This window comes from Anolis sagrei, chromosome 6 (assembly GCF_037176765.1).
Source record: "Anolis sagrei isolate rAnoSag1 chromosome 6, rAnoSag1.mat, whole genome shotgun sequence".
NCBI lineage: Eukaryota > Metazoa > Chordata > Lepidosauria > Squamata > Dactyloidae > Anolis > Anolis sagrei.
In genome coordinates this window covers 83,836,355-83,850,141 of record NC_090026.1, presented here as the reverse complement: position 1 = coordinate 83,850,141, position 13,787 = coordinate 83,836,355, and the positions used below count along the sequence as shown (strand labels likewise).

Sequence of the window (13,787 nt, the reverse complement as noted above, 5' to 3'; positions counted from 1 at the left end):
CAGGGACTAAAGCAGTGCATCCTGTGGGACCCAAATTGGCTAATCACAGCACCCCAAATCATGGCCTTGCATGTGTTTTGGGCTTCAGCTCCCAGAAATCCTGATCATTGGCCAAGGCAGCCAAGGCTTCTGGGAGCTGAAGTCCAAAACCCCCAAAGAACTAGAGTTCGAGATTTTCTGTTCCAGAAGCTTCAGGGGATGTGACTGACCAATATTTTGGCCAACGGTTGTTGGAAGTGGTTTTGCAGGTCTCAGAGGAATTGATGTGGCACAGTGATCTTTGTAAATTATTCACTCTTATTCTGGAAAAAAATAAGCTAGTTCACCAAATGCTGTTAGTTTATTATTATAATTATTATAGGTTTGAACCTACTTGAATCTCCTCAAAGATTAAATACGTTGTTTCTTCACAAAAGTCTTGATGCCATCAGCTCCCAGAGAGGAGGGATGCAAACACTTGATTCTCCAATAGCTATGTTTTTTCATAAATTTTCTTAAAGGAAATGTACTTGACCACTCTACCAAAGTCAGCCAGATTACCTCCAGCAATGCTTCTGGTCTTCATCAAGGGCTCACGGTGTTGGAACAGTCCCCAAAGGAGCTATCTAGTCCAATCATATTTTGATCCTGAAAATGCATTTCAAAGAGAATTTTGTAACTTGGGGAAAGTTGAAGGCAGTAGGAAAAGTGGACGACCAGGCTAGAGGAGGATCAGGGAAGCCACCCTGAGATTACATGCAACAGGGCAGCTGGTGACAAGGGCCATAAGTCAACATCAATTTGACAGCAAATATCAACAAATGAAGGGTAAGTCAACAGTTCTCCAACAGACTATATGTGGACCCAGCCTAGTTCTATAGGCCCCAAGACTCTTCTTGTGACCAATTGTTTTCTTCTTCTTCCATCAAACAAGGAGATTCGCATGCCTTGAAGCCTCCAAGAACACAATTCACAGAAGGAAGGAAGGAAGGAAGGAAGGAAGGAAGGAAGGAAGGAAGGAAGGAAGGAGACAGAGTTGCAGTTCTGAATATTTCAGTTTGGGGCAGAAAGGGACAGTGTAACCACTGATTTTGTCTGAAAGATTTCCACAAGTCAGAGCCTGAGTAACATCATCTTATTCTTAAGGCTATATTTCATAGTTTGAATATTTGACCAGGAATAGTATTAGGTGTAATATATAGTGATGGGGTGACACTAGGTCTAACATTTATGGCGGCAGGGGTGGGGGGAACGACCTTGAAGGGTTGCATCTTGTCTGTGGGCTTTGGTTTGGGAATTCTGGAATAAGAGTATGGGAGTGAAAAGGCAAAGCATTTTCTCCAACCTGAATTATCATTTGGAGTGCTAGTGACTCACCTTAGGAGGCAGCTTCTACAATACCATTAAAGACTTGTACATGTCAAGTAGTTAGATTGATATAATTTTAATCAGAGTAGAGGGGGCCTTTTGGCTTTTTTCCTCAAAATGCTATGACCTGTCTCTGTCTCAAGGGGTTCTGAACAACCTGTCCCTTCTCTGAAGAAAGAACTGGATGTTATGATACCATTTGTATCTATATTTTTATATCCATGAACATATGACTGGTGCACTTTCTTATTACTAAAGTAATGAGAGAATAAAAATAACCCTCCTATATAGCCACAATGAAAACAGAGTTATTGGTAGTAAAATTTCCACTTTGGCTGTTGGGCTGTTATTTAAAGATTTGGTTTTCCATGCACCTAAATTCTAAAAATTATTTCACAGCATAGAGTTTATCTTTTGCCCTGCCCTGTTAAGTAATATGCACTAGTGTCATATTTGATACTTACTAATTTAATCCAGTTTCCTTTATAATAATCTCTTATTCCACCTATGGATGTAATGTTAATTTGAGGACTTCATGTAGGTCCTATTTTGGGGACCTGGGCTACAAGGAAATGTTTTGATTCACAAACAGAGTGGTTGAAAATTTCCTATGGGAAAAGAGGATAGAGATTTCTCATTCTGGATCTTTTTGTTTCTGGAATGGGCCAAAAAACATAAATAGTTGCTGTGACAAGATCTTGGTGAAATTCCCAAGGTAATGGAACAGTATAGAGAAGCTCCCAAGGATATTTTGTGCTGAGTGAACCCTGGCATGGGCTGCTCTAAGACTTTCTTTTTAAATCTCTAGACCAAACTGCTAAGCAGTGGGGAACAGTTAATTAAAATGCCCCAAGGAGATTAGAGGCAAATGCAGCATTTCATAAAGAACTCATGGTGGCTAATTTTACCTGTTGTAAAACTTAAAGAAACTATCCTGTCTGAAACTTTTTCTATTATTATATGTTCTCTCAAATGCATTGATTCCCTTCTCATTTTGGTATATTGATGTCTTCAACTCATGGTGTTCATTTATTGTATGTCTGCTGTGATTTCCATAAATCTTGAATTGCATCCATGGAAATCTCCAACTACATCCTTTCACTCACTGGGACAAGTAGTGGACTTCAGTTTGGAAGATTGCACAATCTGGTAATCTCAGGAGATTTTGGATCAACTTTCCATAAGGCTGACCACTGCCAATTCAGTGGAACCCTAAACTGTGGTCAATCTGAACTATAACTAATTGAATAAAGCTAGTTTCATCTGCTATGCTTTTTTTTTTGTCAAGCCATAGCACCCCCTCTCCCCAAAGGTTTTATGAACAAGCAAGAAATATGACTTTTTTTCCTTTATTTTTAAAACATTTTTCCACAGTTTTAAAGTTATTCAATATTGAAACCAATGGAGGACCCAGAAGCAGCTGTACCCTGGATGCTATACAATCTAAACTCTTTCATAAATGTATAAAATGATACTTTTTGTGCAGCTTGTATTGCTTGTGTACTGTATCAATTCTTAAATGTACAAACTTGTATCAAATGTAACCTGAGGGCCTCTGCTGTCCCCATGCCCTCTGTTTGCATAAGCTCTTGAGAATGGAGATCACTATACAATTAACAAAGGTCTTTCTAATGATTTCCCAATACAATATCTTGTATTTTTCTGTAAAGGCACCCTTGTACATTTTGGAGTGCTTTGCTGGTACTTGCATTCCTTTTGGCCAAACTTTAATAATTTTTTGTAGCTTTGACTTCAACCCAAAGTGCTTGTTTTCTGTCCTGGCTGATCTGGTTTAGCAGAAGCTCATCGGAAGCTCTGTAGTCCTAGTTGAAATTTCAACACTTTCACACTCGTTTCAATTCAATTCAGCATGGTTATGGCAAACTATAGTTTTATCCAGTTTCAGATGAGACAGTAAAGTAGCACCAATCTATAATGCAGACAAAAACTTATTAAGCCCTATTTGCAGCAAGGAAAGCTTGCAAGTCTGAAGCTTACTGTTACTAAGTCTTCTAATGATAAACAATGTCTTATATTTGTATTGACTCTTTGCCATGCAAAGTCATAGAACGTACAGCATTTACACTGTCTTTCCTACAGGATCATCCATCATGTCAACCAAGGCTAATTTAGTTCCAAAAATTGGCCAGAGAACACACTGAAATAGGTCTAGCTTATTTGTTGTGGGGTCTACTTCTATTTTCATTAATGTGTTTCATATTTATTAAAATTCTTTATCATTGTTTTAATCTGTGCTATTAACTGCAACATGATGTGAAATCTTTAGATGTACAGCAGAATTTAAGCAATGTAATTATAAATAAATGAAATTAAACTGACTAAGGAAATTCCTACTTCATAATATAGTATTATTGAAATTTCTCTGAGGACTGGAAGTGAGGGAGAAATAATGATTAAAATATTTTTGCAACTCATTTAAGTAACCATTCGCTTTTGCGGACAGTATATAGTTTGTCTTTGGTCCATATGTTCCATTCACTGCCGAAGTATTACATTTCTTGGGTACTTAAGTAATTTTAAAATAGCTTACAAAATAGATCATCTGCATATCGGCATACCAAATACTTCTAGTACTTACTCTGAAGCTACCCAGGAAGACCATATCCTAATACCTCCCTCTGAAGGCAAGTTATTTATAAGCAAAATAAGGAGATATGTACATCCTTTTACACATACAATCATGCACAAATATCTGACCATTCTGTAGATTTAAGAACAGCACTTGACAAACTGGAGTATTTGTCCAGACTAAAATAAGCCTCGTCTGTGCTTTAGTGCCATTTTCTGTCACACCAGCATGACAGCACTAAGTGTTTAGTTGGAATAAGTGGTTCCATGTCCTTTGATAATACAACATGGTTCCAGCATTCTGTTCACTACAATTTCAGCTCCACCGGGGTGGCACAAGGCACCTTAGTATTCCCAGAGATTTTTCTAACTGTGGCATGTGTGCGCTATTATGCACTCAAGTTGTCTGGTCCATTTGGACTGGGTTCATGGGGGAATACAATTAGCCAGCCACTTTCTTTACACAGCATCATCTGCCACTCTGTTTTGAGCCTCAGTTATTTTGATCTTCCCTTCTCTCTTTGATTTTAGAATCTTCTCCAAAATAAGACCTGTAACTTTATGTTACATCAGATTATAAGAGAGCAGCCAGATTTATTTTGCTGCTGGTGAATATACTGAACTCAAATCAAGTATATAAGAACTTGAACTTGTATACTTTAAACAGTCATAAATGACCTGTCTATTGTGACGATAAATTACATTCACATATCAAATAAAACCAGTACAAAAGAAACTAGTGATTTGTTGTTTGTTATTTATTTGTTCAGTTGGTTCCAACTCTTTGTGACCTCATGGATCAGCCCACGCCAGAGCTCCGTCAGCCGTGACCATCTCCTTCAAGATCAAGCCAGTCACTTCAAGGATACATATCCATCCATCTTGTCCTCGCCCTCTTCCTTTTTCCTTCCATTTTCCCCAACAATGTTGTCTTCTCTAAGCTTTCCTATCTTCTCATAATGTGGCCAAAGTACTTCATCTTTGCCTTTAATATCCTTCCCTCCAGTGAGCAGCCAGGCATTATTTCCTGCTGGTATTTGATTTTGAACTAGTGGAAATGAGAACAACTTGCCATTGAAACTACAAAAATGCTACACCTGTTCCAAAGAATTCAAGTTATATCAGACAATAAGCGTTTTGAATTCTGGTGTGTCATGATGTGTGATTCCAGCAAATACTAGTCAGTTCTACCAGTATAAAGCAATTTTGTCAATACAACGAACAGGCTTTGTTCATTACCCAATTCTGCCAATACAAACTGAAATGTCAATATACAGTATGATGATCCCATATAAGTTCAAGTGCTCCAGCACATATGTGGAGTTTCTTCCCCCACAAACATTTCTCTATTCATTTCCAACAGTGAAGGACAGGATTGAGCTTTGGTAACAGGAGAAACATAGATGTGTCTGTATGCAAGTACTGCTGTATAAAACAGGACTTTTGGCTTGGAAAATGTACCACATGTACAATATATGTACATTTTAAAATTAAATTACATGTGTATTTTAAAATTAAATATAGCATATGTGCTACATTACATTTTTCCTTCATAAATTTAACAAAACAAAGCTTTAGATGTGGGTTGGAAATAAAATAAGGATGAAAACTTGGATGGCTTGTTTAAAACAATTATCTTCTTTCCAGCCAATCTAGTGCAGTAGTTTAGAGATACTGAACTAATATATCTAAGATGGTCAAATAAAAATGTTCATCATGCCTAGTAATATATTCTTTGAACATTAGGAAGAACGTTTTGACCGTACGAACTGTTCATCAGAGGAACTCTCTGCCTCAGAATATGGTGAAAGCTCCTTCCTTGGAAACTTTTAAACAGAGGCTGGGTGGCCATCTGCCAGGGATACTTTATTGTACTTTTCCTACATGGCAAGGGGTTGGACTAGATGGTCTCGTCCAACTCTAATATTCTACGATTCTATGATATGCATTAAAAGTTCAGATTTAACTCTTAACTTATGTTGTAATCTTGCACAAGGATACATACAAATAAATTCCAATGGAGTTAAAATGTGCGTAATTGTGCACATTCTTAAAATCTTGGTAATGTGTAATTATCATCTAATCAGAAAGGTTTTTTTTAGATATTACTGAATTGTTTCTAATAAAGACAATTGGGGGATGGGGTATCTGATAAGATAGACACATGTAGCATTAGCATACCAGTTTTTCTAGTATGATAACAAGTGCCAGATTTACACTCCATTTTCCATCAATAACAAATAATAGAAAACTGAACTGAGACAGAATATTATGATAAACCATCAAAGAAATCAATAAAGGCAGTGACCTGCTTTTCATTTGAGAAGCATGAGGAAATGCTCCCAGTGGAACAGAGGAAACTGTCTGACGCCGAATCAGATGACTGGTACATCTACACCAGTATTGTTGACAGTCATGGGCAGCAGCTCTCCGGGGTCCCAGATGCGAGTTTTCCAACCCTCCCTGGAGATACCAGGATTGAACTTCAGTCTTTACTGTATCTAAAGCATATTGACCTGCGTTTTGCACATATAACATATGCAAAGTATAACACTGATGTCATAGAACCAATACTAGATTACAGAAAGTATGTTAAATGCTACCTCTGATGTCAAACAAGGAGGGGGGATGAACAGAACTTAAAGAAAGGGCAGAAGTCAATCTTAATATATAAAAGGAATACAGAATTAAGAGTTGTTCACTGTTCCTTCTGCCAATTGAAAAAGTTACATACTACCCCACTTGTGTCAGAGTTTGAAAATGTTACCCTTTGGATCCTGGGGTTTCCCAAGAGTTGGTTATCCATGCATAATCCTTCCAAGGTATGCAACAACTACTCCTACATGATCACATTAAAATGAAAGATTGTTTACCCATCTACTCATCAATGACAAACATATCTATCAACTTCAAAATCAAGCAAGAACCAAGACTTCTACACAAACAGCCTGTTTGAATGTGCATTTCAACCACTAAAGAGCTCAAAATAAAATACACCCTTAATATAGCATAAGAGAAGAAATAAATGCCAATAAGATTGCCAATGTGAAAACTAGAGAAGGCTCCTGTACCTTTCACAGTTGTTATCTGGTTGTGTGACAAGCAGTACCTGCTAACTTTACTTCTATACAATCATTAAAGGGCCAGGAACACAGTCCAGGTTTCAATCTGGCAACCCTAATACTAAGAGAATAAATATCAATAACACAGCTAAAATGTATCATCCAGATCTAAATGACTAACCATGTGACAGGCAAAGTCTGAAACTGGACTGTAATCTGGGATTGTGACCTACAGTATTATATTGATGTTAAGGGCAGGGGCTGGATCCATAAGATATACAGCTGCTAAGAAGTGCTGCTAGAAAGATGTATCCTTACTCTAAATAAGAAAACTGATTTTTCTTTACAATGCAATGAAATATATTGGGAAGTATCTATATTTCAGAATTCCTATACATGTAATCAAACCAGATTAAGTGGTAAGAATGAAACAGGGGTGAGGAAAAGGGCAGAAATATAGCAGATGTAGCAGAAATAGAGCAAAAGTGAAGCAACATAAAGCACGAATCTATATGAAATGGTGCTAGTACAGACTAAATGAGGCATGACTCACTAAAAAGGACAATAATGCTTAGTAAGGTAGAATGCAGCAAGAAAAAAAAAAGAATACCACATTGCAAATGGTTAGATTCATTTAAGGAAACCACCGTCCTGAATTTGCAAGACCTGAGGATAGCTGTTGATGGCAGGATGACTTGAAAGTCTCTCATTCATAGGGTTGTCATAAATTGAGGTCAATCTGATGGCAGTTAACAACAATGCAGAATGCCTTAACTTTACTAAGGCAAGCCCTAACTTTCAAGCACATCTGGCTTTCCATGAACAAATCCCTACTTTTCCAGATAGATTTAGACACAGACCTATATACAAAGTAGCTAAGAAGATTTTTTTTACATTAAAAGTTGTGTGGTGGTGGTGATCTCTGTGAAAGTTATTATAGTGGATTGAAATTACTTGACTTAAAATGTATGGGTTAAAAATCTAGATGTTACTCTATAATCTGATGTTACACTTCAGACAATGATGAAAGTCAGGCATCCGCAAGCTTATGTCTCATCATGGGAATTGATTCATCACACTGCAATCAGTCTTTTGGTTCTTATCTGAATACAGATTAAGATGCTGGGAAAGATTTACATGTTTGTGCTGTAGAGAGGATGCACAAGAAAAATAGATTTGACTGTTGATAAGGTTTAGCTTCAATACCAATTACCCATAAAGGTGACCTGCAAAAGATTATTTATAAACTGAATTAATGTCATTTTTCATAATGCAAAAGAAGAACCAAAATAGTTTCAACTTCTCTTTTCTATTTGTGTTACTTACAACAAAAAATAGTACTGACAAGTTTTGCCTTTATTAATTTTGTCAGATTTCTCAATGTCCAAAATGGTTATTTCTCAAACATATCATTGGCCATGATTATCTCTTTTTAGACAGTCTTAAAAAGACAAAGTGGAATCAGAAATAGTGGAGAAACAATTGATTTGAGGGTTTCAAAAATGAAAATTACTTCATCCTCAAATTTGAATCAGGTTTTCCAATTTAAAATGTCATAATTTTATGTTGTCACAGATCAGGTAAATGAAATAACCCCATGCAGTCTACTAGCTTAACCTTAATTAAACATATTAAATTTAAGGTTTTAAATCTTGATTGTGCACACTTGTTGTTTTAAGATGCGAAAAAAATGTGTGCTTTTCAACTCAAGGAAAACTTGACCTTTTCCGTGCCGTCATGTCAGCTGTGACTCATGACAACTCTATAATTGGGTTTTCTTGACAGAAGGAGTAATACTTGTCCAGGATCGCCCAATGTGTTTCTATGGCTGAACAGGAACAGGTTTCTATGGCTCTGAATCCTGGTACCCTAGACACTTAATCCAACACGCAGACGTCTACAAAATGCTAGGTCTTCTAGTAATAAACGCAAATTATAGTATTTTAAAATATATATACTTTAATGAGATACCATTTTACAAAAATGAGTACTGTATTATAGTAGCACATCAAAGTAAATCATAGAATCATAGAGTTGGAAGAGACCTCATGGGCCATCCAGTCCAACCCCCTGCCAAGAAGCAGGAATATTGCATTCAAAGCACCCCTGACAATCCTTGGTTTATTATGTGATTGTGGCAAAGTTTTTTTTTGTTTTAAACATAACAATGGGGGTGTGAGTGTGTGAACTAAAAACAAATAAAGTACCTATGGCCTGATTCCTCCTTTAAAAACCCTTTTTGTTTTACTATTTTCATTATTGATGAAAATAGTAAAACCAGGTTAAATGAGGACAATCACTGCATAATTAGAAGAAATAAGATGTGAGAAAACTATTGTGAGGTGAGATGTTATTAACAGAGAAAGAGGCAAAATAAGACTAAGTTCTATCTAACTCTTCTTCATGTCCTGTAGTGATACAAAGAAACTACAGATTGCAAAGTACAGATTGACTGAGCAGTCTCCATCCTGTCCTCCTCCAAAGCACCATACATAAAGACTAAGTTCTTTTCTCTCTCCCCCAATCCATTACACACTCAAAAATAACTATACGTGCTAGTGAGGATTTGAACATGGATTTCCTCTTTCAATTGACATGTCTAGTCTTTAAACTACTCAACATCTTAGAAGCAAGTGAGTTTTTTTGTCCCCATTTAAGCTGGCCCGAGTGCCCTTGGGAAGATGGAGGTGGGGTACAAAAATAAAGTAATTATTATAATATTATTGTTCCCTATTTTGTTTTCTGACTCCAATCCACTCTAACAAAACCATAATTCCCATGTGGAATTGTACCAAGGGCATGTTAGGATACCATAGGACAGTGTTTCTCAACCTTTCTAATGCTGCAGACCCTTAGTACAGTTCCTCATGTTGTGGTGACCCCCAACCATCACGTTATCTTCATTGCTACTTCATAACTGTAATTTTGCTACTGTTATGAATCATCATGTAAAATATCTGATCTGCAGGATGTATTTTCAAATCCCAAATACCCAACATGCCCAAATTTGAATACTGGTGGGGTTGGGAGGGGATTGATTTTTGTCATTTGGGAGCTGTAGTGGCTGGGATTTATAGTTCACCTACAATCAAAGAGCATTCTGAACACTACCAATGATGAAATTGAACGAAACCTGGCACACAGAACTCCCATGGCCAAGAGAAAATACTGGGTGGACATTGATCTTAAATTTTTGGAGTTGTAGTTCACCTACACCCAGAGAGCACTGTGGACTCAAACAATGATTGATCTGGACCAAACTTGGCACCAAAACTCAATAAGCCGAAATGTAAACACTGGTGGAGTTTGAGGAAAATAGACCTTAACATTTGGGAGTTGTAGTTGCTGGGATTTATAGTTCACCTACAATGAAATAACATTCTGAATCCCACCAATGATAGAATTGGACCAAAATTCCCACACAGAACCCTTATGACCACAGAAAATACTGTGCTTCCTGATGGTCTTTGGCGACCCCTCTGACACCCCCTCGCGATCCCCACAGGGGTCCCGACCCCCAGGTTGAGAAACACTGCAATAGGACAATCCGTTCCTTTGTTCTGTTAGCATACATGAAAGAAATTAGGGGAAATGTATGGGGATTTCTATATCCCATTGCGTTAGGGCAAACTTTTTAATTTGGGAGATCTTGAAAGGACAAGAAAAAGTTAATTATTTAATTAGTTATTATTGTATTTGTATGACTAAAGATGGAGATAAGTGAATTTTCCTATTAGGAAAAATAATTTGGCTCACTTTAGATAAGTTAAATTCAATTTGGGTGGATCAGTGGCATCATTTGCCAGATCAGGTAGCAAAGCAACATGAAATGACAAATCTGCTCACTTATGGGATTTAAAGGGATGCTCGCTTAGGGGATTTAAGAAAAAAACATCTGAGTTAACTTCATCATCCTGTCAAACAGCAAGGAGCTTTCAATAGCCTCCTCAACTTCAACATGGGTCACAATCAGTATTATGACAAGCTTGACTAAGTCTTTGTTCTAACCAGCCAATCACTTGGCACAGAAGTTGCCACTCATTTGAATATCCTGCCTTATATAAGAAGAGAGCTAGGTTGAGGACAAAGGCATTTGCAGGCAGACAGGAAGACCAAAGGGCAAACCGACAGATACTCTCAGTGTATGAAACCATGGCTTCAAGGAAAAAAATGAGCAGGCGACCACGAAAGAGGGGACACACCAAGAGGAAAAGGCGCATCATCCGAAAGAAAAAACTGAGATCTGTCAAGCGATACCGACGTCAGAAGCGGTCAGCTAGAACCAGATCAAGGTTGCCCAAAAGACTGCCAAAAAGACTGCCCAAAAGAGTGCCAACTAAGAAGGTACGAATGACCAGAGATGCTTGGGGCATGTTGCACTCCTACGTAGATGGCATCTACAGAAAAGTCTCTGGGGAAGCTGAACGTCTAAGGAAAAAAGAACGAAGGCCTTCTGTCATATCTTCAGATGTCCAATCTGCACTGAGGCAGATCATGCCAAAGAAAGAGAGCAGGCGAGGCACCAGGATTCGTTAGACCGAGATCCTCCCCCTTCTCTATGGCTGGCTTAAGAAGAGAAGGGAAAAGAACCAACACCAGCCTGAGAGAAATTTCCTGCTTGCCTAAAGAATCAAACCACAACCTTCAAATTGCCAAAAAAAAATCTGTAGTGTACCACTTTTCTTTTCTTAAAAGCAACCTCACTTGTAATTCAAAGATGAAAGATCCAGAAGAATCCAAGCCTATTACCACAATAACACTGCCATAATTCAACCAACCTTCCATTAAGGTATTTTCTGCTACAAATGGAAGTGGACCCTCAGACTATAAAATTCCAGACTTTCCATCTTTGTGAAGCTTGAGTTGGTGAAAAAAAGAATACAGATCAACCATGCTTAGATCCAAAAGGAATATGTGAGGTATTTGCTGAAGGAATATTGTCCTTGCAATAAAACAGGAATAGCAGGATTTATTGTTGTTTGTTTCTTCTTTTGGAGGGATGGAAGAGGGCACACACTCTTTGTGTATATTATGACTGTATCTTTGATTGTGAGCTTTGTGTCTGATGATGAGATAATGGCAACATCATGGGACCTAGAGCTTTTAAAATATGTACATAATTAAAATGATCTTAAGGATCATCAGGCTGCATATTTCTTCACATATCCACATCTGACATGGCCAAGAATAGGGGGTTGTGGCAATTATAGCACAGCTGATAAATCACCAGCAGCAGCAATAAGATCTACCAACCGAAAGGTTGCCAGTTCGAAGCCCGGATCGGAGTGAGCACACGACTGTCAGCCCAGCTCACTGTTTACCTAAGCAGTTCGAAAACAGCTTAGAGCTGTAAGAAGAGAAATTAGGTACCGCTAAAAAGTGAGGTAGGTATTTTACGATACCATAAAAGAAAAAGACCAGAAAATGTGGGGACAAAAAGGAAGAAGTCCTGATGTCTCTTTGTCATAGAGGAAGGAGCGACAGGACCCCCCTGTGAACACAATCTGAAGGCTCCAAAAAGCTGGACGTCGACACAACATACCTCCTTTCTGTCCTGTCCTTCTCTGTCCAAACAGCATTGGATGTTTGCCATGTATGTATACTGTGGTCTGCCCTGAGTTCCCTTGGGGAGATAGGGCAGAATATAAATAAAGTGCTATGTTATATTAATTATAAGTCAAAACTTTTTGAGGGTCAAATATTCTTCACTTCTTATGGGTACTCTGAATCTGTCCTTGGGCAAAATAATTGACTGCATGAGTACCAACTGACTGAGACTCAATACAAAGATAGAGGTACTATTAGTCATTGGTTCATCACCCCAGATAAGTGCAATTTACTGTGTTCTAGAGGAGGATGCATTCCACTAAGTTTTTTATCTAGAAAAACTATCATGGGACAACTGCAGAACAATGATGTCATATGGTAAGCAGGCATTGAAGGTGCTATTACCTTAACAATCAAGGTTTTCTTGATCAATGAGGTGCCACCAAAATTATCACATAACAACAGCTTCAACAATATCAACTTCTTTATTTTTGTACTCTGCCTCCATCTCCCCGAAGGCACTCGGGGCGGCTTACAAATGGACACAACGTCCCAAGATAAAGCATAAAATAAACACACAGTACAATACAATAAAGTAAAAACTATAGCATATAAAAACAACAGTTGAAAACTCATAACAATGCCCAATGACCTACAGTGACAACTATTGTAAGACACTGTAAACAAGACAAGGGAACGGGATAGTGCAAATTTTGTCCATTCTTTTCTGTCTGATTTTCCTTAAGTACCTAGCAATCCTTTCCAATGGTGGAACATATACAGAAGCCCTGGAGGGAATAGTCACTCCACCTTCATGGTGGCTATTTCCTCCATTCCTTGAGCTAAAAAAAACTTGGACACCCGATTGTTGACTGGAGAAATGAACGGATCCACTAAAAGTATTCTAAACCTGTCCATAATCATCTGGAATACTTCTGAATAGAGATGCTACTACTACACATAACTGATGTCTGTCCTGATGAGCCAGTCAACCTTTGTGTTTAACTCTCCCTTTATTTGATCTGATTTTAGGGATAACAAACAGATCTTGCTTCCAATATTACAATTGTGTTTCACTTTCTCAAATCACATAGGCCTTTTGGTGCCACATTGTCCATCCAGATGAGAACAAATATTCCAAACCTGATGGTGGAATGCTAATAATAATAGTCACACAGCACTAATTTCTAACCAGTTTATACTGTTGGGCAAATCTTGCTGATTCCACCTTCCTTGAACAGT

The 13,787-nt window shown here is 37.9% G+C and overlaps 1 protein-coding gene across 1 annotated transcript; it reads left to right on the top strand.

Annotated features, from left to right (window-relative positions):
* The first annotated feature begins 11,150 nt into the window (after positions 1-11,150).
* On the top strand, positions 11,151-11,534 carry LOC132779667 (uncharacterized). The gene has a single exon (XM_060783340.2). The coding sequence runs from the start codon at positions 11,151-11,153 to the stop codon at positions 11,532-11,534; it is 384 nt and encodes a 127-aa protein (XP_060639323.2).
* The last annotated feature ends 2,253 nt before the right edge of the window (positions 11,535-13,787 follow it).